The 26,131-nt window shown below is 36.4% G+C and overlaps 1 protein-coding gene across 4 annotated transcripts in view; it reads left to right on the top strand.

Moving 5' to 3' along the window:
* The window catches only part of IARS1 (isoleucyl-tRNA synthetase 1), a 96,792-nt gene that overhangs the window by 19,756 nt on the left and 50,905 nt on the right, over positions 1 to 26,131 (top strand). For all 4 annotated transcript variants that reach the window (XM_062585306.1, XM_062585305.1, XM_062585308.1 and 1 more), the window contains 7 exons: positions 1,944 to 2,091; positions 4,478 to 4,565; positions 7,551 to 7,611; positions 9,250 to 9,345; positions 12,969 to 13,091; positions 14,450 to 14,541; positions 18,598 to 18,696. In XM_062585306.1, the coding sequence (XP_062441290.1) occupies positions 1,944 to 2,091; positions 4,478 to 4,565; positions 7,551 to 7,611; positions 9,250 to 9,345; positions 12,969 to 13,091; positions 14,450 to 14,541; positions 18,598 to 18,696 (707 nt within the window). The remainder of the gene's footprint in view (positions 1 to 1,943; positions 2,092 to 4,477; positions 4,566 to 7,550; positions 7,612 to 9,249; positions 9,346 to 12,968; positions 13,092 to 14,449; positions 14,542 to 18,597; positions 18,697 to 26,131) is intronic.

The raw sequence follows: 26,131 nt of genomic DNA, 5'->3' as shown, positions 1-26,131 counted from the left end.
TCAAATTTATGAAGGCAGATCTTTTGCCCCAATTTTCCAAATTTTTTTGTGAGTTTGTGAACAGAAGTTTTGTATCCTTTCCAGTCCCCACACAGCACTCTTATCTCTTTGTCATAAATCTTCCACTTTTGTTATGGCAGGAAGTTGGCACAAATTGTACATCCAGTCTCTTTCATATTTTGATTAACAAAGGCCAATGCATTAAAACTGGTATTTTTAAAACAAATGTTTAAATAGACTTGTAGTGGAATGCAGTCCACAGATACAAAGCTTTCTATATTGCTGACAGGTAATTGACCGTATCAAAGAATAAACAGTGCTTTTTGTATTTTAGAAAAGTGAGACAGATATCTTGATACTTGTGACTGTCTTGAAAAGGGACAGCTGAAATAACTACTTTGCTCATATTTACTGAGTAACACTTCATATAGGCTCAAACTACTGAGCTTTCTTTAGTCACAGAGACTACTTTCCATGTGTCCTTTTTCATGGAATAAAACACTCTTCTTTTAAATCTTTATAAAATATTTTGAAACTATTATTATTCTAGGGCCAGTAGAGTGTTTGGTATATTTACTGCTCTGCTACTTGATGCAAAAATTATTTTTTGTTTGTCAGAGGTCATATTTTGGAGATTGAGATGTAAGGGTCTATAAATTAATAAGATTTATTCTTGGCAAGGCAAGTCATTTCTGGGTGTAAGGGAGCTGTTATTTTTCTAGACGAAAAAAGCAGGCTTTGGCCTCTGATCCTATGGGCATTAGGACACAAAGGAGTGTATTAAGAAACTGAATTAGGTGTCTAATGCAAACTTGAGTAAACTGTGTCAGTGTCTTGTACTGAAGAAATGTTTTCTTTGCTCAATTATACTTGCTTTAACTCTAACATTTATCTGTTCAAACTATAGTAGTAGTCCACAGGTGTTAATTTTTGATTTCCATATTTTTTTTTCTACCCAGTCAACCTTAGTGCTTCAGAAAATGAAGCACTGTTATGTAATAACTGCTAGAGACAAAATTGTAGTGATGGGTTAATCTTTGTTTGGCATGGAGCATAGTTCAAGAGTTATGTAATATTTATGTTTTACTGTTGACTGCACCAGATGTTCACAGAAAATTCCCTCTGGAACAGCCCTTAGCTCAGACATAAATAGCTGCTTGTTCCATGATGCAATTAACTGTTGCATGGTGCTGGAAAGAAACCAAAATGCCTTGTACTATGAAATGACAAGGGGACATAACCTAATCATGTGTTTAGAATCTATGCATGAGATGCTCGTTTTTGTTTGGCATTAAAAAAAAAAAAACGTGAAATTTTCTTCATTTATAGTCTTCATATTTGCAAAACTAGATTTACTCTCTAAATTTATTTTTCATAGTATATGAAATGAGAATAGGATTGTACTTGTTTTCAGGGAATACTTAAACTGATTTTTAGGTAAGGTTTTTAGGGTCGCTAATGAAGGTCTCTTTCCCTGAGACTTTTACTATTTATAATATTGATATACTCTTAATTACCCAGACCTTCTTTCCTGTATTAACTATAGTTTCTACTAACAGATTGCACTAACAATAGTTTTATGAAGAGATTACGTCTCTTTAAGTGATGGCTATTCCTCCTACATTCTAGCTCTGGTGGAAAGATAGGAAAAAGGCTTTGTGTAATAGTAGCTGAGAAATTGCTGATGATTACTCATCATTTTAGGTTAACTTCAGTTTTTAAAATGGGAGGGAATTGGCACCCATCTCTTTGGTTTTTGGGCAGCTAATTTCCAAAATCTCATTGTTAATCCTAACTCTTTAAACTGTGGATTTGTCAGACTGACTGTTTGCACTGGTGTAATGGTAGTAACTGTTAATAATTCTTTTGTTTGTGTTTTCTCGTTAATACATATAGTTAACTTCGGGGCTTTTTCCCTTTGACTTTATCCTGTCTTATTTAAGGACGTTCAAGATCCTTCAGTGATTGTGAGCTTCCCGCTGGATGAAGATGAAAGGGTATCTCTTGTTGCTTGGACCACTACTCCTTGGACCTTACCTAGTAATCTGGCCCTTTGTGTTAATCCAGAATTGCAGTATATAAAATTGAGAGGCAAGTGTTAACCTAAGGTGAAATATAACGAACAACACTTTTCTTGTACCTGTATATATGTGCTTATATTTTATTTGGTAGATTGTTTTATGCTAAATGTACAGGATTTTGCTGGCGTTGGATCAAGTGTTATTATAAAGGATGCAATATACTTGCTGTATGGCAGATGTTTCCAATTGTCAGGCTCTTTTTTTCTTACCTGTATTACATGAGTTTACGACCTGTTGCGTAAAATGATGAACAAGAGCAGATGTTGTATCTGCCTCTGAGTCGCACTTCTCTGTATGTCAAAAATAGCGTGAGTTTATAAGTCTATGACTTTTTTTGGGGAGGCAAAGGGATCGAAACCCATGAGCAAGTAAGTGCTATATGACAGTATAGCTTAATTGCAGTAACTAAGCAGCTTTTTGCTCTTAACCCAGAATGTTTTGCATTTGTCTCAAACCGACAGAAGTGTGTGTGTATGTGTGTGTGTTACCACAAATGTAAGTCAAAATATATACAGTGATTTCCAGTGTGAGAGTACGTATGACTGAGTGTTACGGCTTGCTCTTGGGCAAATCAGTTAAAAACCTGGCGAAGGTAATCTCTGTCATGAGAGCATCCAGCATCTCAAGAAACGTGTGTAACAGACCACAGAGGGTGCCTTAAAAATGCAGGCTATTGCTTGTATTACTGTTTCAAAAGGTTTTCCAGGATTTGCAGTCCCAGTCTCTTAGTTGGCAAAGGAGTGTGTTGCCTTCTTTTCCACCTAGGAAGAACATTGCTTTTTTTTTTGTTTTGTTTTGTTGTTTGTTTGTTTTTTAAATCTTGAAATGCTGTCTTTGATCCAGTCCTCCTTGATTCAGGAAATAAATATATGCACACTCGTGTGTGTAAAGAAACAAGAATTTGGATAAAAGGACTTCTTGCATTATTTTCATATTCTTCCAAACTCCTGACATTTTCTGACTTTGGAGTATATTTAAATGGGGATTTAAGTTAACTATGGCATTTCAATCTGTATTAAAAAAAGTAGAATTTTCAATTCCAATATGAACATGTGAATATTAATACTTACCAGAGGTGATGTTACACTTAAACTTGGAGAGGCCTTTATAGTGAACTCCAGGTGTTTTGGGTATTTGTTTTGAGGGAACTAAATATGTCTTGTTTTTTGAAGGTTTTAAAATAGATTTCGTCGGCTCAAAGACAGTTGGAAATAATACGTACATTTGCATGAGGTGCTGAGGAGGGTTTTTTGACTTTTTTCTTTATGCTGACACTGACTGTTAGGATAGTGACTTGAAGCAAAAAAAAAAAAAAAAAAAAGTCCTTCTGCTACTTGAATAGGCTTACAAATAAGCAAGTTAGTGTGTCTCTAAGCATACTTAAAGTTCATACATGAAATGATCCAAGGGGCATGTTACCTAACTGTAACCATTCTTACCTTCCTGTAATACGGTGGATGTGAAGTAGTGACTTGCACCATTTTTGTGCTCATTGATTTGCTGTATGAGATTTGGCTAATTCATCCTTTGTAGAATTCTATTCCTTTTTAAAATAAATTATTTAAGGTACTCAAAAGATCACTAAAATGGCTTATATTTGTCATCACAAAATATTGCAATTCCATTATTTATAGGAAGAAATAAGGTCGTGGCGACTTGATGACTAACTGGTGATCTGTGATAATGAGCACTTGCAAATATTAAGCTGCTTTGAAAGAGACTGTAGTTAGGTAGCTCTCTGCTTAGTTAGCAGACATGCTCATAAAGGAAGAATTGGTAGAACAGTGGTCTGAATAATGCTCATGGTTGGAGAGGGGAGATAGAAAACAGCTTTTCTTCATAACACGTCACTTCTGTTTTGTATTTACTTCTTTTGAAAAGAAATCCAAGCATAAAAAAAGATTGAAATATTACATCTTGGGCAGCAAAAAGGAGGGCAGTCATTAAATCAAATGTCAACTTAGTCATGTTAATTTATGTGGTGACTGTCCAATTTACCATAACTCTTCCAATTGTTTTTCTCTGATTAGATTACTTTTGGTGAAACTTATCCATTGCTTTTCTTTGAAACTATGATAGTAAACAAAGGGCAGTTCTGGCCTACGTGTGTGTGTGTGTGTGTGTGTGTGCCTGTGTCCTTTTTTAAAAAAGGATATCGAGACACTCAATTCTGTGGAATATGTTTAAATTTAACATTTGAAAAATGTTTGTTAAATGGCCGTAGGGTTTCTGTGGGGAAGAAGTCACAGGTAGATACTGGTCAACCAGCCGGATTATTCTGGGTAATGTTATATTTAATGTGATAGCATCTTGCATGAACTGAAAGGTTTTGCAATGGTGCGAGTCAGGATATTAAATTGAGATTTATATAACTTTTTGTTTTATTTATATTTTAGATAATGCCACAGGAAACATTTACATTTTGATGGAAGCCAGGCTGATAGCACTGTACAAATCTGACACTGAATATGAGGTACTTGACAGGCAAGTACATGAACTAATATACACCTATTAACTTCCAATATCTTTTTAGCTCTGAATAGCATCAGGGTCATGGTGGTCTCTGTCAGGATACAGCTTGAAATTTTCTTCCAGTCTGATATTGAATTAACTACTTTTTTTCTCTTTTTTTAAGTGGTTGTGCATCCAAGTAAAGATGAAATTACCCAGTTAGCTTATGTTTCTGTATTTTGTGTTAGAATGACATGTGAGACAGTGTCAAAAGACTCACATGAAGATTTTAATGCTTCCTAGTTAGGCCAATTAATCTGCCTAAAAAAGGAAGTAATTTGGCTTGATGTAGTTTATTCTTGACAAATTCATGCTCTAGCACTACTGCTTTTTTTTTGAACTGTATGAGCCCATAAGTTTGAAACAGATTATGTTATTCTGACTGTTGCTTACATCCATCCATCAGTGCTTCATTTCCCTCTTTAAGTATCAGCACCGTGTTCCTTTCCAGTCTTTAGGAACTTGTGAGTTTTGAAAATGAAGCATATTACCAAAAAGACTTTGGCAGTTTTCTTAAACACTTTGGAATTAATTTCCTTAAGACTGAAAAACAAGTAAGTTAGGCATATGAAATTTGTTGGTAAACTGTTTTTTGGTCCTGAACTCTTCTTTTCTGGGAAATTGTATAGATCTAACTTCAGTCTAGTCACGATCATTCTTTTCCTGTATTGGGGAAGACATGGAGTGTTTCAGCCTTTTGCAGTGTGTTGTCTGTTTTTCATCAGAACTGTGAATTAATAGTATCTCTACCTGACTACATCCCGGGTTAGTTGTATTTCTACATTTTTTTTTCTTCTAACCTTCATGATTTTTACCTCTATGTGCTTAAGCATAAGATTGGTAGCATTTTCTATTCTCCTTGCAGAGTAGTATGTTTTCCTCCTTCCCATAGCAGTGCTACAGCCATCTCAGGCTGACTTCTTTTTGTTCTGCTCCAGTTTTGCAGTTATGTAATAAATTAGTTCTCTCAAATGTGAAACTTGGCACTGTTAAAAGGTGGCTGGTAGTTGGTAGTTTACAAGTTCATGGAAATGAACTTTTCTCTCTTCTACTTTTCAGGGTTTTTTGTTTGTTTATTTACTTGTTCTAGCTGACTTAACTTCTTAGGCGGTTAGGCCCTCAGGGGAGAAATTCATGACATTTGCTTTATACCAGCTTGCAGTTGGAGGTCAAGGAACAGATTTTATGTTGAAAACTTTCTGTATCTGAAGCCATCTGAACTTCTGAAGTACTCTCAGTTTTTTTTTTTCTTCTGAAATCTGGCTTGACTATTTTTTCTTATCCTTTTTCTCCTAGATGCAAATAGTGATAATTTTTGTGCGAGAGAGAATTGGAATATTTGTTCTTTTTCACTGGTAAGATGGCTACCATCTTTATCAGAGTACTTTCTGCTGCTTTGCAGAATTGGATCTGGCCCAGTGTACTACCCTCCTTTTGGCTCGCTGTGTGTTTTGTTTGCTCATTTGTAACAGTGGTAGTTACGAAGTGGTTGAGCTCTTTCCTCCCTCTGTTACATTTTAGTCTACTTGCATATTAAGCATTTCAATTTCTTTCTCTAAGTTTTTTTTTCCAGCGTCACCTTTGTCTCTTTCCTTGTTTTCTAAATTAACACTTGAAAGTGAAGGATTACTATGGTGATTTTAAATGAGTCTCCATTATACTTAAGTCACAAGAAAGCGGTGCAAAATATTTTTAGGTATCAAAAGAGGAAAGTCAGGAATGTGATCCATAGCTCTTAGCTTTTATACAGTGATGTTATATAAAATACTTAACACTGTCCCTTTTCCTTCCATGCCCCCCTCCCACCCCAGTTGAGTGCTTCACATCTTGTGTCTGAGCATTCCCACCTCTCTGTAGCTGAGCGCCTCATCCAGTGCTGATGAGGCACCTCAAACATGCCTAATGCTGTTGCTAACATAAAAAATGTATCAACCATTAATGAAGCTGTGGCTGAGAACAGAAATCTCTCCCTTACCTTTGGCTGCTGGATGTCATGGATGCTGAGCTGGGGAATCGTACTCTATAACTTGTTTTTGGCATAAATACTGCTCAAGGTTGTTCTTGTATGATCAAACAACTATGAAGTTTCACAGTCTTGAGGAGTCTAATTTTGTATGATTTGACCATTATTTTGGAAGATGTGACCTCTCCCCTACTCCAGGTGACTTACAGCCACATCTTTCTGATCCCACCTAATAGATAAAGGTATGGAGGCTGGCCCTTCTTAAGTCATATTTGAACTAGCTTGCTGGTGGGGGCTGTTGCTTGTGTGTGTGAGCGTGGTGTTGTTTAAATGAAGGATTTAAGCCCTTTCAGGAGTGTTCTGAGCTGTGAATCTTGATCCAATTACCATCGTTGCTCTGTATAGTCAGATGTTAGACACCTGAGGAGTGCCAGACTCTGGCTATATCTCTATTTTGCATTTCTTGTTAGGCATAGATGGCTCTTCAGGCAGTCAATGGAGAGCTTAGATTTCTAGTTTCAGAACAAATGACCCAAGCTTTAGACGTCATAATACTCAATATCACAATACTTCGTGCTGGTAAATTTTTAGCTATTTTGGATCAGTGCTTGTTTAGTTCTGTCGAATATGCTGAGCTATAGACAATAGCTCCATTTGAAATTACGTTCTTTTTATCCTGAAGCTTCTAGTCCAGCTTTACCACAAATAGACTTTGTCTTTAATGTTTAATTAATATTTACTTTAAAATGGTTGTTTGATTGAAAATCGAGGTATACCAGTTGACTGTTACTAGAGATGCATTAATGCATTACAGTGTTCATTTTACTTTTGAGTTGTCAAGTATAGAAATGGGAAGCAAACTCTCTAGAAAATACTCTTCTTTACCTGATGAAGTAAAATTCTGTTATGAGGGAGGAAGAACAGCGTTCTAACCAACTGATGGAGCAGTTAACCAGTTGTTACTTTGTGTTCATGTGCGTCCATTTTCCATTCAGGTTTCCTGGCATTGCTCTTAAAGGCAAGAAGTATAAACCACTCTTTGAATATTTTATTAAGGTAAGATAAGTCAGTTTGATGTTTAGACATAGAATAAGAGACATAGAAGTAGGAACAACTTTGTATTTCTTGTTGTTGATATATATATACATATATATATATATATATATATATATATATGTGTGTGTGTGTATAAAATAAAGTCTTGTTTCCTAATAACAAATCTCATACTGTGTTGAGGTAACTTTAACCTTTTAGAAGGTTTGCTATTTTTTTTTTTTTTTTTAATTTTTCTTAAGTTTTAAATACGTCCAGAGTAAGAATTCACTGATTTAAAAACTAGCATGACTTCAGGTTACAGAGAAATTTCCCCAAAGCATTAATGAATAGGCAGTATTCTCTCAACTTTGGTGAGCTTGTCTTCTACTTTAAGTTCACAAATTTTGTATTCGCAAGGGAGTGACTTGGCTCTGGATAATAGTCACAGACTTGTAGTATTTTTCATTGAAAAATTAAAAAGTTTTTGCTGAAATAACTGTTAGTACTTCTGGTCTTTGTGGATGTCTTCCTGCGTTCTCCATTTAAATGCTGCACAAGTCTAGCATAGTTAATGATAGCACCACAGATGGTATTAAAATAAACATGATAAGAGAGGGGGTAGAGAAATGATGTAAAAATAATTAAATAAAATTCCTGATCTAGTAAATTAGATTCTTCAGACTTTCAAAGGATTACAGTACTGGTAGCCAAGCACCTAGGGTTTCATTCATTCGTGGCTACCACCTGTTCTGAAGTCGGCAAGGTGAGAAAACCTCTGTAGGGAGTAGGAACTATTATTTCTAGAGAAAGGTCAAACATAGCTGAATCCTTTAAGCTAGATTGCAGATGTAAAGGTTGGGAATACATGACAGATCTTGAGTGCTTCAGAGGGGCTGATTGGCATAGACAACTTTTTCTCAGAATGGATTTCTTATTCTTAAAATATCCCTCTTCAGAACAAGCTAAATCTAATATTCTGTAACAGATCTGATTCAGCTGTGATTGTAAGCAGTAATTCTTCTTACTACTTCTATATTAACTGAGCAACAGAAAACAGCTCCTTATTCTTAACTATCTATGTACTTAACACTGCAGTTTTTTTAGATTGTATTTTTTTTCTTTTTCCTTTTTTTTTTTTCTTTAACCTATTCTCTGGAGGAATAAAGGAAATTATTACTACAAGTAAAGCCTGGGGGTGTGTGTTTTTTTTTTCCTTTTTCTTTTCTTTTTTATTTTTTTTTGTAATTAGAAGGTCTGGTAAATATACAGATGTCTCCTTGCTCTTTTTTTTTATTTTATTTTATTTTATTTTTTTTTTGGAATGCCTGCAGCTTTCTTGACTCTATCTTCATTCGTAGGAGCCTGTTGATTTTTGATTTTTATATTCTGCTAAGCAGTGAACCATGTGTTGATTCCAGGGTTGAGGATTAACTGACTCTATGAGGCTTTCTAGACAGGTCATAGGTTTAATCATAGTTGATGCCATTTAAATGAAACAGACAAACTGGATGTCTTAGCCATGGGAAATGATTACATAACATTAAGTTTATCACTCTTTAGTGTGTGTAATTTATTTCTAGTGCAGCTATTGACTCTTAAGGGTGGCCAGTTGTATGTAGCTCTTCTGTACTCTTAAGAACACGTGTTTTTGTGTTACAGTGCAAAGATAATGGTGCTTTTACTGTGGTAGTAGACAACTATGTGAAGGAGGAGGAAGGCACAGGTGTTGTACATCAGGCCCCCTATTTTGGTGCTGTAAGTATGAACTATATATTTGTTATGTTGATTTTCTTCCAAAGCCTATTCCTTAGCCTTTGGTGCCACTGTGAACTATGTGTCAGGGTGACAGTGATGTTTTTGAAATATATGTATATATGCAAAATACAGAATTGTATTCTTGTAGACCACTTCCTTGTACGTACTCTTGTCTTTTGTGTGCTAGGTTGGAGAGATTGGGTGGTCCTTGTTTTGGTTATTGTCGTATGTGAAGTGAACTTACTGCTGTATCGGGTTGTCATTGCTCTTAGCTTGTTTAAAAGTCTAAATTCACAGCTTCAAGAAGAAATGACCTGTTACACTGATAGAGTAAAAGCTTGCTATGCTAAGTCATAATTTTGGATGGTAACTGCACTTCTGCTTAGCACGTTGCTCCTCTTCAGTGTTTCGGTTTCATTTCTCTGTGTATGTGGAACACCAGAAGTGCTTTTGTACTGAGACTTTATCCCTTAATGTTAACACAACTTTGTTGTGTTCTCTTTTATTCTTCTGTCTACTAAGATATTTTATTGTCCTTCCCCTCAGTCTCCTCTTCTGAAGGCTAAGAGGAATAACTTTCCATGGATTTCATCATTTCAGTTTTTAGTTACAGGAATTAAAGCAGTAGTTCAGACACATTGTCCTTGTCAGTCTTGTCTTCCCTCATAATCCAAAGATTCCCTCAAAAAGCTTTGAGAGCCAGCAATTGGTGGTCACTGAAGTGTGCGCTCTGTTATTGTTTCCAGAAACTGCTGGCATTAGTTTTAGACCCTTTTTGTATTCATGTGAAATACCCTATTCTTTTTCTATGTCCTTTTGGTGCATCTTTTCTGAAAGATGCATCTGTTTGTGTTTAATTTCCCTTATCAAGATGAAAATTGATATGAGGAGATATCCCTGCATAATACAGTTGTGATAGCTTTTGCCAAATATAAGCTACCACACAGTATCAGGTAGCTCACAGTTATTTCAGTTCCAAAGAAATCAAAATGTCACAGAACAAGACAAACCTTCATAAAAACCTCTTTGTAAAGTCTTCATATCTCCAGACTAACGTGACACTAAAACTGAGCAATTCAGGCACTTCATATGTAGGATTTGTCTACAATTAACTTAAAAATTTACTAATATTTTTGTTTGTTTAAAGCCTAGTTTGTTGTGACTGTTCTGAGTGCGAGTCGCAGAAATTTCATAGTCGTGTTGCTGTTGCACTCTTTCCAATAAGTTGAAGAAAAATGCTTTCTTTTGTTACATGAGGCTGCAAGTAAGCCTGTTCATTTCAGTTTTTTTGTTTTTTATTTTTCAAATAGAAAACTTTGGGTTATTCTTATCAGTGAGCTTTCAGTAGCTTTTTGCTTCAATAATTTTGTGGCAATAGTGTGTATATGTAATCTTTTCAGAGATCTAATTGTGACAGACCTACAGAAGTCACCACTGATTTCCATCTTGTAAAGAACTGAAATCTGTCTTAGTCTTTTTTTTTTTTCTGGTGGAATTTAACATGTGTGGGTTTCTGTATGTGCCTGAATGTATTTCTCTGTTTTGTTTACTGAAGCAAATCTTTGTTAAAACAAATGCTAGGTCAGTCTGGAAGGCTTTTGCTTTCAAGTTTGAGTTCTTCAAAAGAAAGGAACTAACTGTAGACTATCAAAATAGCAGAGCCCTTCGTATATGGTTGGCCACATCAGCAATGCAAATCAAACTGTACCACCTCTTGACCGAGGTCCTCTGAAGTGGAAGGTCCGTTATTATATTTTAGCTGGATTGTCAGTGCGCCAGGCTTTGATGTACTCTTTGCTGGCTGCTTCTTCAAAGCCTTTTACAGTTCACTGCCAAATCAGGGTTGATGTTAGTTCTGTCATCTGGTCTACGTTTTAACACTGCACTCTACTTGCTATATCTCAACAATAATAGCTGATGAAAACTTAACTGAGAACTGGCTTATCTCAGTTAATCTGTTGACTGGAGTAACTGGTTGACCAGCTTGGTGGCTGAATAAGCATCATGGCTTTCCGTAGCATCTGAGAAGTGGGGAAGAGGCTATGGTCTGTAGAGCAATTGAGTGCTATAGCTGAAGCAGTTCTTAATTTCTACATGTAATGCCTTATTACTTGTTATAGTGGACTTCACTATCACTGTAGATGAATTTTGTTATGTCCTGTAGAGAATAATGTGGCTCAGCTGGCAATGTCTGCCAGATCTGGCTTGAAGGAGCTGGGAACCACTTTAACTAATGGGTAACTTTGGAAGTACAAGATGAGGTCTAGCATTTAATTGGGAATTACCATTGCTATGTTGCTGACCACAGAGAGGGTCTAGAAACTGTTTTATCACTCAGAAGGTTGGATCACCATAACTTGTTAGTTCTAGGAGAGGAGAATTCTGCTAGCTACTAAAACATTTGAACATTTTGCTTCTATTATGATCTCCTTGATCAAGCTGGAAAAATTACTTTAGAGTGCAACTCTGTCAAATAGCTGCTGTGTCCTTGTTTTACAAAAGGTAAATAAGCTCTAAGCATAGAGGAGGCTGGCAGTTCAACTGCAGCCAGTTCTGACACAGAAGGTCACAGTATGTTCCACTTCACACTAGACAAAACTACAGTTTTTCTGCCCAGAGTCTGTTTCTCCCCTGTCTGGTCAAATCAGCAATACAAGAACCTCAAAAACTCAAAAGCAACATAACTTGATGCAGATTTAGGACCTTGTCTTTGAAGATAATGAAGCAATTCTGTGAATGCTGACAGCAGTCGATCTGCTACTGTTTCTAGCATCATCATCCGCCCCTCAGAACCCCTGTAATGTTCTATCACCTTCAAGGCAACCAAGTGGGAAATCTGGAGTGATAATTGGGAAGTCATGCAGTTACCTTGACTTCAGACTTTGTCACTTGAAGTGAAAATCTGAATCTTCCTGTTCCCCTAAAACTTTGTTTTGCTCTTTTCTTTTCTGCGATACCATTATTGCTTAGTTATGTTCATGAGAATTTAAAGTGACCCCTTCTCCCCCTACCCCCTTTACTGTTACAGGAAATTAAAAATTAAAACCAAGGCTGTGGTGATATCCGTATGTGGTATTTTTGTCAGTATTGTTGTGTATAGGCCAAGAAAAGTTGAGAAGGATACATTTAAAGACACTAGATTATGAAGATGTTCAGAAAATGGGATTTGTTACGTTGAGTCCAGGAATTAAATTGTTAAAACAAGTTGCCTTATGAAAAATGCTACAGAGGATTGTGCGTTATACAGAAATCAGTCTTTATGGACTGGTACAGTAGTATGGTGTAGAGGTTGTCAGTTCTGTTACTATGAAGTAATAGCCTGAAGCTGTTGACTACCTGCGTGTGTGTATAGAGATATTTTTCTAGAGATACACACAGAAGCGTATGCATATATCCCCTCTACTACGTGGGAGAAAATGCTTGTACTCAGAAGAAAATCTTTGTGATGAATAGAAGCACCATCTTTTAAAATATTTCTTTTCCTATGCAGATTTTGGATTAGTGATGACTGAGTATTTTGCTGTTCTTGTTCATTGCATTTAATATTGAATTTCTTTTTCTAGGCATTGATGTTTTTACCAGTATTTTAGATTTCTATATCTTTTTACTTTTTTCGTTTGTAGGATGATAACAGAGTCTGCATGGATTTTAATATTATTCAGAAGGATTCTGTACCAGTTTGTCCTGTTGATGCATCGGGTTGCTTCACAGCAGAAGTGACTGACTTTGCTGGACAGTATGTGAAGGTTAGTGATCTCAGAGGAGGTATATTACTACTTTATATAAGATAATGTTTATAATTGGTGTAAGTTTGTTAATTTGTTTACTTGAAAAACTTTCTTTGGTGTGTCTTTGGTATCTGGGGAGAAACAAAGTGTCTTTTGATACTTGGGACAATGCCAGGTTTGTTTATTATAGTATTTGACAAATAAGGAATTTGAAACATAAGCAATATTGTAAATCTAATAATGAAAGGGGAAAGAATAGGAATATCTCCGGTTCATATCTGTTGTAATGAGAGTTGCAATTTTCTCCTGGTTTCTTATGGGAATGCTATGTATGTAGTCTATAGGTCTGTGTGCACCAGCATGTATTCCCTTTGCCTCCAGATAACTTCTGAATTCACAGATGTCAGGGAAAGGTCTCCAAAGTAGTTAAGTTTATACATTTCTCTTTTTTTTTTTTTTTTTTTTTTTTTTTTTTTTTTTTTTTTTTGCACTGAGTGGCTGGTTAGAGGAGGAGAAAAGAGCCATTTCTCCCCAAGTTGCCAAGTGAATTTACTCGTTGATGGATGCAAGAATATCCATGCAAAGGAAGCACCAAATGAACTCCAAGTTATTACAAACAAAAACCAATAGAAAGCAATGCCTCATTAATTCTGTATATTCAGGAAATAAATTGTTTTTAATCAGATTTTCCCACTGCTACAACTGAATAGCAAATCATATTCATATAAAGGCAGTTTACAGCAGAAGGACTTAAAAACTTGTTTTACTGAAAAATCTGTGTATGTCTTTTTTTTTCCCCCACTTAATGGCTTGCTGACACTCGTTTGTTCAGCAGGTTGTCTTTGAATATTAATGCACAATTTGACTCCTACCTTAGAATCTCAATCTCTGTAGTTAGGAAGGTGTTTAAAAAAACAAAGACAAACAAACAAAAATCAACCTCTACAACTGTGGCTACATGTTAGAGGAATATGGTGTTGTGAAGCCTAACTTTTAGGTAAGAGGCACCTACACAGCTTCTTTTATCAAGTCTTCTGATTTTTTTGACAGGATTTAAGATATTACCTGGTTTGTATTTCATAGTTTTGTGTGTGTTGAAACATAATTAAGGACAAGATGGGATTGATGCTAATACCAGGATTGGGGGAGCAAATAATTTCTGAAGTTTGAGTATTTTGTTACAGCATATCTGCAGTAAATGCATGAATTGTATGGAAGCTTCCTGTTTTTTGTGTGAATGTTAGACTCTTAGTAGATGTTTGTTTTGTTTTATTTATTTATTTTTTTTATTGGATAGTGAAGACCAATCGTATAATAGCTTATTGAAATAGTGAAAGTTACATTCTAAGGAAATCTTTTCTATTCTGTCTTTTCAGGATGCAGATAAGAACATCATTAAATTACTAAAAGAGAAAGGCAGACTGGTTCACAGCAGTAGTTTTAAGCACAGCTATCCTTTCTGCTGGAGGTAAGGAGAAAAATATATATGACTTGCCAGAGTGAAACTACTCAGTTACAAGCTTCATCAGATTTGTCTCTTTTGTCCCCGCCTTTAACCATGTTATACTTTTTTTTTTTTTTTTTTTTTTTTTTTTCCCTTAAACAAGACTAAGACTACCACAAGTCAAGGAAGAGTTACTGTTTTGAATTAAAATCCAAATAAATAAGTTCAATATAAAAATTGAATAAATGTTTTTGTAAAAATGAGCTCAGTAGTTGTATTTAGTAAGCGTGCTGTATTGAAAACTTTTCTTAAGTTTAAGAAACACTTAATTTAGTTTAATTTTTGAAATCACTGAAATTTTTGATAGTCATATTTGATGCATTCAGCTGTTATATGGATGTAATGGTGATAGAAGGTTTCTTCTGTACTTAAATAGTCACTGCTAAAGCACTTCACCTAGTAGCATTAATCTTTGCTCTATAGCAAAAATAACCTTCACTTCCCTTTGAACAGTGTGATTCCTCTCCCCCCTCCAAGAGCTACCTGGAGGAGGGAGGGGGAGAAGTGCACTTCAGGTGTTATGTCCTTTGGTGAGTTGGAACAGGTTTTGATAGACAGTATTCCAAAACCAAACAATAGTTGTATTTTTCTTACGTAACAATTCAAACTTACAGTCATGGGCTTTTGAAACAAAGCAGTAACAGAAGTGCTGATTCTGTAGAACATACTTAATCCTGCCACTCTGACATTTTTGTTGATTGATGATAAATTGCAGGCAGCACCTAGCAGCAAATTATCTGGTGGGAAGAACAGAATAATGGATTTTACTTGAAAAGCTCATTTCACTGCCATCAGAAATCAAATCATAATTGGAATATGCTAAAAGTAGAAGAGTAGTTCTTGGCTTCAAACATCATTATAAGTTATTTTGATTAATGTGGGAAAACTTTTGAAATTCGACTGTGCTACTTAATGTGCTATTGTTCATGCTTTTTCCTGAAACCAGGCAGCTGTTGAATCCTGAATATGTAGAGATATTTTTCTTTCCTGTTACACATCATCAAATGAGGGTCCTTCTTTGCGCTGTAGTCTTGTTACTATGATATGTAATAATTTGCAATTAAACTTTAAATTTTAAAGGATTGTAAAATAGAGAGATTGGTAAGTACATATAGTTTTCAGCTAGAATTGATTGTAATTGCTGAAAAAGGAGATCATGGGCTGAAACCAATCCACGTACATCTGAGAGCTTGATAGTCTAAATGCTCACATGGTCTAGGTAGCAGGTGACTTAACTCTTTAAAAAGGAAGGAAAAAAAAAAAGCAAAGGTAACAAAAGTGACAGCTGTAGTGCCCTTTAGTGCTACTGTGTGCTATTTTATTTGGAAGCAATGTTGGGAAGCTCTATCATTGACAATAGTTTTGTCTTTTTAAACTAGTGAAAGCAAAACAAAGCAGCATTCTTTCGTAGCTTTTGGTCAGCTATCTGTTATTTGTTAAGTTACAATGAAATAGACAAGGAATAAGATCACAGTGTGTTTTAAACAGCTGTGCAGCCCAAAACAAATATGAAAAAAAAAAACTTCTGGGAATGTGTAATGTCCACAGAACATTCTTTCCAACCTTTATCTTTTCATATATAAAAGGTTCCTCCTTCTTCCAGGGAGTATTAGTTTTATGGCCCTGCTAAGAAACAGTGAGTTTGCTTAACCCCTTCAGTTTGTCTGATATAGTTCTGAAGGGTACATTTGTAAGCAAGTGTGCTACCACTAGCATTCACCAAAGGTGATGCTGGTACTGAGCTTAAAAATTAATGTCTGTATATGATAGGATGATATTCTAAAGCTGAATGTGTTACTCTATCAGGTATTAACATGCACTGGGAAGCTGCATATCAGAGCAAAATAGCAACATTTTAAAGTTGTTGAAATAAGGTATTCTTGTTATACTCTATCTGCTTTGATACCTGTGTCCTTGGGTGGTACTTTTCACAGCATCATCCCAGTATTTCGCCCGAACTTTTTGTCTTATCTTTCACATATTTACTTGTTCAACAAGAGCGTGATGTTACTGTAAGATACAGTTTGCAGGTCTGTTAATATAAGTACTTCTGGAACTCTAGATAGATTACCTACCTCAAGAAGTACCAACTTCTACTAGCATGTAAATACTGGGCCTCTGGTCTTTGGGTCTAGGGGGGTTATTTCAGTGTGATCCAATTTGAATTTAATGCAAGTTCCACTGTTGTGTTACCAAAAAAAAGGGGGGGGGGATTATTATATCTTGTTTTAATCATGTATTTTTTTAGGGTGTCTGCAACCCTTCTGCCTTCAGTCTGTTTTGTGTTTTAAATATTCAAGCAGCTGTTTATACTTCTAAAAAGCCAGACAGTGTTGTGTTTGTAGGTGAATATGATCCTTTGTGAGGTATTGAAGCAGCACAGATCTGACGCGGGATAGTTGGATTGAAGTTGGACTTGGACAGTTTTATGGAAGTATTAAGACTTGTGCTAAATCAGACCATACATCAATTTATTTCATCAGACAAAGTCCAGAAGTGGATGTGTGTGAGTGTGGGGAGGGGATTGTTCATTCTGTGTGGTACTCCCTTGGCTTCCAATGATTTTCAGATAATGGATTTCTTGAGCCAGCATCACCACCATAACTGACTTGAGTAATGTGTTTGTGGTTTTCTTTCCTTTTTTTTCCCTTTTCTGTTTTTTCTTTTCTTGGTTTCTTTGCTTTTTAAAAATTATTGTTATTCTGACTGAAGAGACTTAGCAGACCTCCCATGACTGTTCTACTTCATATGAATAAATCCTGGTTGTCTTGTTTTGCAAGGAACCTATTTAAGTCTCCCCAAAGTGGTTTGTTTTATGTGGAAGGGGGAAAACTCCCTTCAATTTAGATAGAGGGTTTAGGCAGATACCCATCTTTACCTTGAGGTCTGGCTGGGTAGCTTTTCCTCTTGTCCTGTATTAATGCAAAACACAAGCCAGTAATAGGATTTTCTCATTTAGTTTTTCAGCAAAGAAGAATTCTAGCCCTCACCACTCATTGAGAGGCAGAACTGGATAATACATTAATGGCTGGACAATTTGTCAGCACCTTATCCTCTCCCTCTCTCCCCTCCTGCCCCCTGTGTTGGTGAGGTAGTGCTTGGCAGTACAGCTAGAAGGGAAAAATATTCAGGGAATCTTTGCCATCTGCCCTTTCTTACTCCCTTCATGTAGAGGGAGATGGTTCTCTGTGGATGCTTTGGAATGGATCCTTTGCATCTGAAACTACTAACGCACTAAAACATGTCTCTTGTCAGCACCATCTGCCAGCTACTTGTTCCTAATAGCTCTTAGGTACAAATCTATTGTCCCAACATTCTTTTTGCAATATGCTGATATGACCTTATCAGAAACTGTTACTACTGGGTTTTATTCTGATAGTTTCAGATTATTCAGGAACAACATAAGTTCTTGCTAATGAGTCAAAATCTTATATGTGATGGTAAACCAGCTTTCTTTAGGACATCTTAAACAAGATGCTCAATAGAACTAACATACTTTTGAAGTACCCAGTAGTTTGCAGAATACGTCCCTCTAGTTTTGCTGCTACCTGAGGAGTTAGTTGTTTCCTTTTATATGTGTTAGGACTTAAATTTGAGAAGCAGAACCTACCAGCTTAATATGTTTGCTTTCTATAGATAGAACAGTGCTATAGTATTATTGCTTTGAACTTTTATGCTTTACTATAAAGTTAGGTATAACATTCAAGTACATTTTGAATGTTCTCATATGATTTCTCTTGCTATAAAAACTCGTTAAATTCCTGGGTTTGAAGGTTTCTTTATTTTTAAAGTGTTTTTAGTATAGTAGTTTGTATAATGCCTTGTGTAGTAATAATAACAATAACAATTAAAAACCCACATTTGTTAATATGGTAATACTTCAAATAGTACAATTAATTCAATCTGTGGAGAAGAGATTGTGATGTTAAAAATATATTTTAAAGAGCTCTTTATAAACACTGTAGCCTTGAAAATGTTTTTGTTTGTTTTTGATCTCTCCCACAACACTTTTTCTTACAGGTCAGACACTCCATTAATATACAAAGCTGTGCCGAGCTGGTTCGTAAGAGTGGAGCACATGGTGGAGAAGCTACTGGAGAATAATGCACAATGCTACTGGTAACTTCTCTTGCATTTGTTGTTTCTTTAAAGAAACAAAACCCCCAAACTTCCTCACCTTCAGTGTGCTAATTTGATGTCATGTTTGCATTCTGTTTTTCTAAATCAATGTTTTTGGATGGAACTTTGTACAGTGTCTTAGCTCAGGCTTCGTGAGTGGGCCTCAGTCTGCTTCACTGCACATGAGGCCAGTGTGTGAATGTGGTTGTGCACTCCTACTTGCTTGCTTCTGAGAAGGCATTCTGTACTTGTATAAAATCCTATGAGAAATATATATTTTAGTGTGTAATTAAGGTTGAGTACGTACTAATAATTCATAGTGAAATACTCTTCATAGAAATCTTCTAATGTATTCTCAAATTATCTGATACAAGTCTAGGAAATTCAATGTGAGAGGGAAACTGCAAAAGAATCTCACTATGAAGAAGCGTGGGAGTACACAATCAAGCCACCTAAATAGGTTTGCTACAGAGGAGTTTAGGTAGCTAAACTCTGGGTACTTAACGATTTCAAATTAAACTAATTTTTAGACAACTTTTTTTCTCTTCATCTGGTTGTTAAAGGATATGGTTCCTCATTGGTGCATGTTAGGCACACATACAAACACACGAAATTTAGGTGAAAAGAAATAAATAACCAGTCATTTTAAGTATGTTACTGAATTGGTGATAGCCATCTTGAGAGTTTGTCATAGGGTCTGTGTGCTACAAGCACACCATAAATTTGTTGTCTTCACCTTCATAACCTTCGCTTTTCCACAGCTTGTCCTGGTACCTTCCCTCCCCTCTCTGCCAAGTAATCTGTGCCTGGGAAGTTGAGGTGAGATGGTGAAAAGTATGGAAGTTATGTCTCTGTTCAGTTGTACAATGTGCTGTTTCTGTTCAATCTCAATGCAAGGACTGCAGCAGAGTTAGGGTTCTACTGCTCTGTGCCTCTGATCTGCAGCTACACTCATATTAAAGAAGGTGACTCAGCTTTTAGTGAACAGTTACAGATCATGCTGTATTTCTTTGTGGACAATGGTTAGCAATTAAATTCTGCGTAAGCAATCTCTGCGTAACTGCTTACCTGGTACAAGCACTGCAAATGTTGCAGTATATGAGGAAAGTGTAGTGATCCGTAATACAGACTATCCCAAGATGTTGCAGAGCTGTCTTGCTAATTTGCCATAAGCACATGCTTCTTGATATGTAAGAAGACTTTACAGATTACTAAGTGTTGCTTTCAGTTTTCCATAATAGAACATACTGTGATCTTCCTTTTGGGGAAAAATAAGCTGGAGAGGGGGTGAAAGTGTTTGTTCTTAGCTTTAATTAGCTTTCTCAAAATGCCTTTACTGTTCTGATGACTGACAGGAGGCCTGCATACTTAATTTTCACATGAACATAAGAAAAATGTAATGACCCTATGAGGAAAAGAAAATGTTTGAAAGTTTAGCTAGTTTTGCTTTTTTAGAGACAAAACTTACAGAAGAAACTGCTAAGAATGATCTCCACACATCCAGGAGGTATTCATAAGAATTCATAAATTGCTTCTGCTCCACCTTAGTGTTTGTGTCCAGCTGGAAACACATGTGAGGGTTGTCATTGCAAAGATAAGGTGAGAAGATAGCATCATTAGTATGCCCTGATGGTTATAGTAATTGGTAGTATTGAGCATTCATAAAATTAAAGCACCCATTGTCTTTCAAGCAGTTCTCTTTGAGTTGCAACCTAATACCATAATTGAATGCAAAACTGCTTCCTTGAGACTTCTTTCAAAACAGTATTGTCTCAGTGATTTTGAGAATCCTGTTTTAGGAGAGATGTCCACAAATAGAGAGAGATCATCATCAAATTATTAGTAAAATTGTACTGATACATATTTCCAGCATGTGAATTTATAATAAATAGTTTAGATGCTTGACAGTTTTTGCTTAAAAAAATAAGACGTTTTTTAAAATCCAGCCTTCTAAAAGGCTGTTTGCTTAAGGTTTTCTGTGTTCTTCACTGATGTCAGCTTTGCTTGGGGTGTACCTTCTTAAGCTAGCACGCCCTAATTTCCAATTTCCATTTATTTAGATTTTAGGGACTTCATTCTTGCCCAAACCTACTTTTTTTTTTTTTTTTTTTTTAATACTTTTGGTTTCTCTAGGGCTTCAGCATGTCCTGAAAGGGAGAATGTTGGGAATAAAGGCTTTTCAGATTAAATTAATCTTTGGAAAATGAGTTTGACTGTGTTGCTTTCTTATTACTTTAAGTGACTGATAGGTATATTGTCCCTTAAGAATAGCTGCACTCTTTTGAGATATTTTTTGATAAAATAGATTAAACATAGTTGGCCAAACTTTGCAACTTGATTGCATTTCTAATTAGTTTTTAATGAATTAACATACTAGTAATAAATTTTGAGTGATCATGGCTTTAAAGCCAGCAACTGTATCTTCTTTTTTTCAAAATGAAGTTAGCTATAACTTAAAAGAATGACTACGTGGAATAGTGATGCATCAGTATCTTTGTAAAACCAGAAATGGGTGGTGGAGGGGGGAACCCTTTCTCCCAGCCTTATTCGGATGGGAGTGAGAAGACAGGTGTGCTGGATGTTGCTGACCAGGTAGAATAGGAACAGTAATGTATAGCCTGTGTTTCAGACTTCATAGTCAGGGATCTCTACCAAATTTTCCTCTTCAGCACGGAACTGGAAGAGGAGGTAACAAAGTATCAGGAGTCTTGTATTCAAACAGCCTAACACAGTTGTAGGTAGGTTAGAGAAGGCAAATCCAGCTGCTCGCCACTGAAGGCTCTCAGGCCATGGTTTCCTGTGCATCAGCATGGAGAGTTGGGTGCAGTATCCGAGCTGGGTCTCTGCTACGTGAGCTCTGGACCGCAGCCTCAGTTGTTTGTGTTAAAACGCTGTCTTCCTATAAAATAATTTGTTGAAAGAGCATTTCCTACATAAAGTTTTAGCACTTAATGCAGTGGAAAAATGACCAGTGGTGAAAGGCAAGCAGATAGGAAAGGTGCTAAGTGACTGCAAACAAATGAAGCCTTTTGTTCTTGGGGCTTCTGAAAACTACTGAAAAATTCAAACCTTGTAGTGAAGAGCTTGATGTGTTGGTCCTTAGCTAGAATGATTCCCTGACAAATAGTTTGAGAATTAATAAATTGCAACCTACACACACATTGTTTTTTCTTTGCTAGAAGTTAATTTCCGGTTTTTAAGAGCGTGAATTTTGCACGCTTCCTGCCGTTTGTGTATGCAGAGCTCCAGGAACGAATGTTTTCGCATTGTCAGTTAGTAGTCAAACAAATCAGTCTTTTGAGATGGTTTTGACCTTGGTCTCCCCAGTCTTTGGCCAGCCTTGCTATTTGCTGCTCAGCAGCCTGTCTTGCACCCTTTTGGAAGGTGTGACTGAATCCCAAATTACCCGTGTCTTGGGTCGTGCAGCCTAACGGGTAGGGAGTGCGGAAGGTGGGCTGTAGGCCCAGGTCTCCAATGGAAAGTAAGTGTATTTTCTCTTCTCCCAGATCTGTTAATTTTGCACAGATAAAGCATCAGTCTTTCTGGCAGGGGATGCAGAATTTTAAATCACAAGAGAATTGAATAATCTATCTTAGGGGGTGAGGGGAAGGTTGGGGTTTGTCCAGAAGAATGTTTTGTCTTTACGATTTTAATTGGGTACTTCTGCATCTTATATAGGGTTTTGTGGATTATTTGTGTTTTTTAATAAGACCATGAAATTGTCACTCTTCCTTTTGAATCACTGGTTGCACTTTTTTCACTCGGGAAACACGAATCCTAGCCGGGTCCTCTGCAGCAGTCACTAGATGGCAGCATTTTCTGAGGAAAAACGGAACCTCTGCTCTATAGTGTAAAACACACAAAAATTGCTGCAGGGATAGCCTCGTGTTTGTCTCAGTGCAGTGCAGGCTAGAAGGTTTTATTACCGTCTGTTTTCAGACACAGTTGAGGATTGAAAGTTTTAAGGCTTGTTCCGATTGACTTGGACAGCTTGTGTTGTACTGCATCGTAATTTTGCCATTTCCTCTTGAAGCCTCTGGAGCAGTGATGACCAGTTATGTCAAATATCTTTACATCCCTGAAGAATTGCCACCAAAACCTTGTTGCTTAAGTAAAGTATTGCTCAAACCAGGTCTGTTCACTAAGCAGCTATAATACCATATTCTTAGGCAACTTTTTTTTTTAATCTGTGTTTGCAGTATGTTGAATATCTGCCCCCTTTATAGCATTGCAAGCATATTTATGTAGGTAAGTTGAAACAAAGCCTAAGTGGTAGTACAGTATAAAAGTGCTTTTTAACCATAAATATTCCATTTGATATTCAAAAGAAAAGTAAGCAGGAAGAACAACAGAATGAAAGCTTCATTTTGCACTGATTTCAGAGTGCAGGGGGGTGCCATTGTTGCTAAGATTTAAGAATTTTGATAGCAATTAGCATTGGTGCCTTGGTCCTCCAAACAGAATAGATATTGGGATATGTGTATCACAAAATTAGAGGTTAAGACTTCACTTAATCTAGACCTGTCAGGCAGCTGTATGCTGCTGACAGTATGGTTATGATGCAGTCTGCAGCAGCATTGCAGTCTCAGGCTGAAGTGTTAGTTGCTATGGGAACCAGGATGAAAGAGTGAAGAAAAACACTGCTACATCAAAATGATTGAAAGTGCTGTTAATTTAACAAATGTAAGCCACACAAGTGGGGGAAAAAGAAATTTCTGTTCCGCCAGTCGAGGCAATGTTAACTTGTGTGGGGTGTGCGCCTTGGGTACGACTGTGATAAGCTGCCCTGACTTAGGGGAAAGAGTGTTGCAGTGGGGAGACTGCCTGCTTTGCCACCCCGACCCTTCCTCTCGCCTCCCAGTCCCCCGCCCCACCGCAGTGCATTTAATTAGGTCCCTGATACAGCATTGGCGCTAATTAAAGTGTCAAAAGGGCATGACTAGTTGCCTGGTTTATCTCCTTGAATTAAAAACCATTAAAAATCAATTTGAGGGCATATTGAAGGAGGCTGGTTATTAGAGTAAATTAACATAATGAAATTTGAGACTGTTAGTCTTCTAAGGATTGGTTAATGTTTGAAAAGAAAATTCTATCCCAAACTTAAATAAGTAGAGAAGTGTTGTGCTGTGATTTTGGAGAGATCTGTACGTGTTTAGTTGAGTGACTTAGGATAATTATTTAATCAGAGTTTATTTGCTGTTACAACTCAGTTATATCCTGGAAGAATAACCTCCTCCTTCCCGATACATAAATGATTTCTGGTTTCAGGAGTCACTTAGAGAATTACTAGCTTTTCAAAAGAGAAGATAATTTTGGGATCGTCTTCTCAGATTCAAACATATCAAATACTAGGTGCTAATCTGGTTTTTGAGTTCCTAATTTGCACTATTTAAGGTAATGTTTCGGTTTTTGGCATTACAGTTACTCTGACTATTTCTCGAATAACTTGTGAGCTAAGAACTTTCTTCAGTTCTTATGAAGTAAATCCACTCCATTATGTGAAGCTGCTATGGTTTTTCGAAGAATGTCATGAATACAGTTAGCTGATGAGAGGAATATTGAAGAATGAAATTTCATATAAAGATATTCTAATTCTTTCTCAAACAGCTTTTAGTGTTAAATTGATAAAACGTGAAGTTTCTGCTGTGGCGATATTTGATAACTGTTTTCTTCAGTATTGATGTTAGCATTTACAGAAAGGAGGGACAGTACTACTTGGAGGCAGTGTTCCTGTATCCTGTGACAAGAGGGAGGTGAGCCAGCAGAGTCATGCAGAGCATCGGAGCTTGGAAATGGAATAATAAGTTGATATTTACAGTTGTGATATGAATACTAGAGAAACAGTTCAAAATACATGTACAGAAAAGGAGCAGACATCCTTATCCTTTTAACAGTGTTTTCCTTCTGGTTTATGTAAGGATTTCATTTCTTACGTTCTGCTTGCTTCTTTGGGGGAGAGAAGAGTTAGAAAGCAAATATACTCATTTTAGTTGGTGGTGTTCCCCAGGTGCTAGTTGGCCATGAGAACCAACAGGGTCAGCAGCAGTGGTAACTTACTACTAGTCACACGAACTCCTGCTTTGAGATTGGGGATAATTCCTCATGCTATTTTCAGATGCCTTTTTTGCTTGTGTGACTTGGATGCTCTGTAGTACCCAGACCATGAAGACAAGCGAAGCAGTTTATCTGTTTTAGCAGGCTATCAGATTTTGTTTAAAGGACTCTCTTCTTTTTTTTTTTTTTTTTTTTCTCTCCTGTTTTCTGTGTTTATCAAATGGAATTCTCATTTTAGGTTCTTAATTTTTGAAGAAGCAGTGGGATACAAATAGGAATTTGTTTTGCACAATGCTTAAATTACTTAAAACAATTTGTTTTAACAACACTTTATTTGAATAATGAGCTCAAAATGTGTTTGAGATAAGGTTCTTTTTATTTTACTTAATGGCTATGTAAATGTTATTTCTGTATTACACCTCTAAACTGACAACAAATCATTGTTGCAAATGTGGTTCATAAGAAGTGAAGTGATTTGTGTTTTATGTTCCACTAAAAACTGGCAGCAGGGTCAGATGGTTTCACCAGAAGAGGTAAATTATGGGTTTTCATAGCTCAGAGAGAGAGATCTCACCACTTAAATTTTCATGGTTAATGTCCACTTTGGGAATGAATAAATTTTTCATGCGTGTTTTGAGGAGGCAGAGTCAAAACTCTTATCATTTTAATGTCATTGGGGCATTGTTTAAGCCTCTAGCTATGTTAAATGGAACTAATAATTTCAGCTAATCACTGTCTAACAACTTTTGAAATGTGGAAGCTAGTTTAGGAGTGAGGTAAAGAAGTTTTCCACATTAGCAGAATGTTAGTCAAATGCTAATGCTCTTAATACAGTTTCCACTGATGTCTGGAGAGAGTTTCTTAAGGTCAGCAAGAAAAGGTAACAGTAATGATTCCACTCTAAAACGAAGTGTGAAAGCGTATATATATTTCTAAATTTCAAAGCAGGAATACTGGTGTCATGTAAAAGCTAAGTTTGAGTTTGTTTAAAATCTTTACATCATGTTTTCATTAAATGTTACAGAAGATAACTTTGGAGTTGAAAGTAAATCTAAAAATAGCTAGAAAAGCTGTGGGACTTAAAAATGAGATTTGGTATCTTTTAGTAGTCTTTTTAACAATAGGTTTTTACCCATCTGAGATAACCTGGCATCAGGAAGTCTTTAGACCTCCATGTAGCATCACGAAACCTCTAAGAGACAGCAGCTTTCATTTCCATCAGTAGTTTTTGAGGGATGCTCACAATTCTTGTTTTTGTAAATTTCCCTCTGCTGGACCAAGTCCTTCCTCAGAGTGTTTGGCAATCCATTCTTTCAGCTTCTTCCTCTAAGTACTTATCTCTAGTTACTTTTGAGGCTGATCAATTTTTTTTTTTTTTTTT

This window comes from Rhea pennata, chromosome 12 (genome assembly GCF_028389875.1).
Source record: "Rhea pennata isolate bPtePen1 chromosome 12, bPtePen1.pri, whole genome shotgun sequence".
NCBI classification, from domain to species: domain Eukaryota; kingdom Metazoa; phylum Chordata; class Aves; order Rheiformes; family Rheidae; genus Rhea; species Rhea pennata.
The sequence above is the reverse complement of the archived record's forward strand: the minus strand, read 5'-3'. Positions and strand labels throughout refer to the sequence as shown.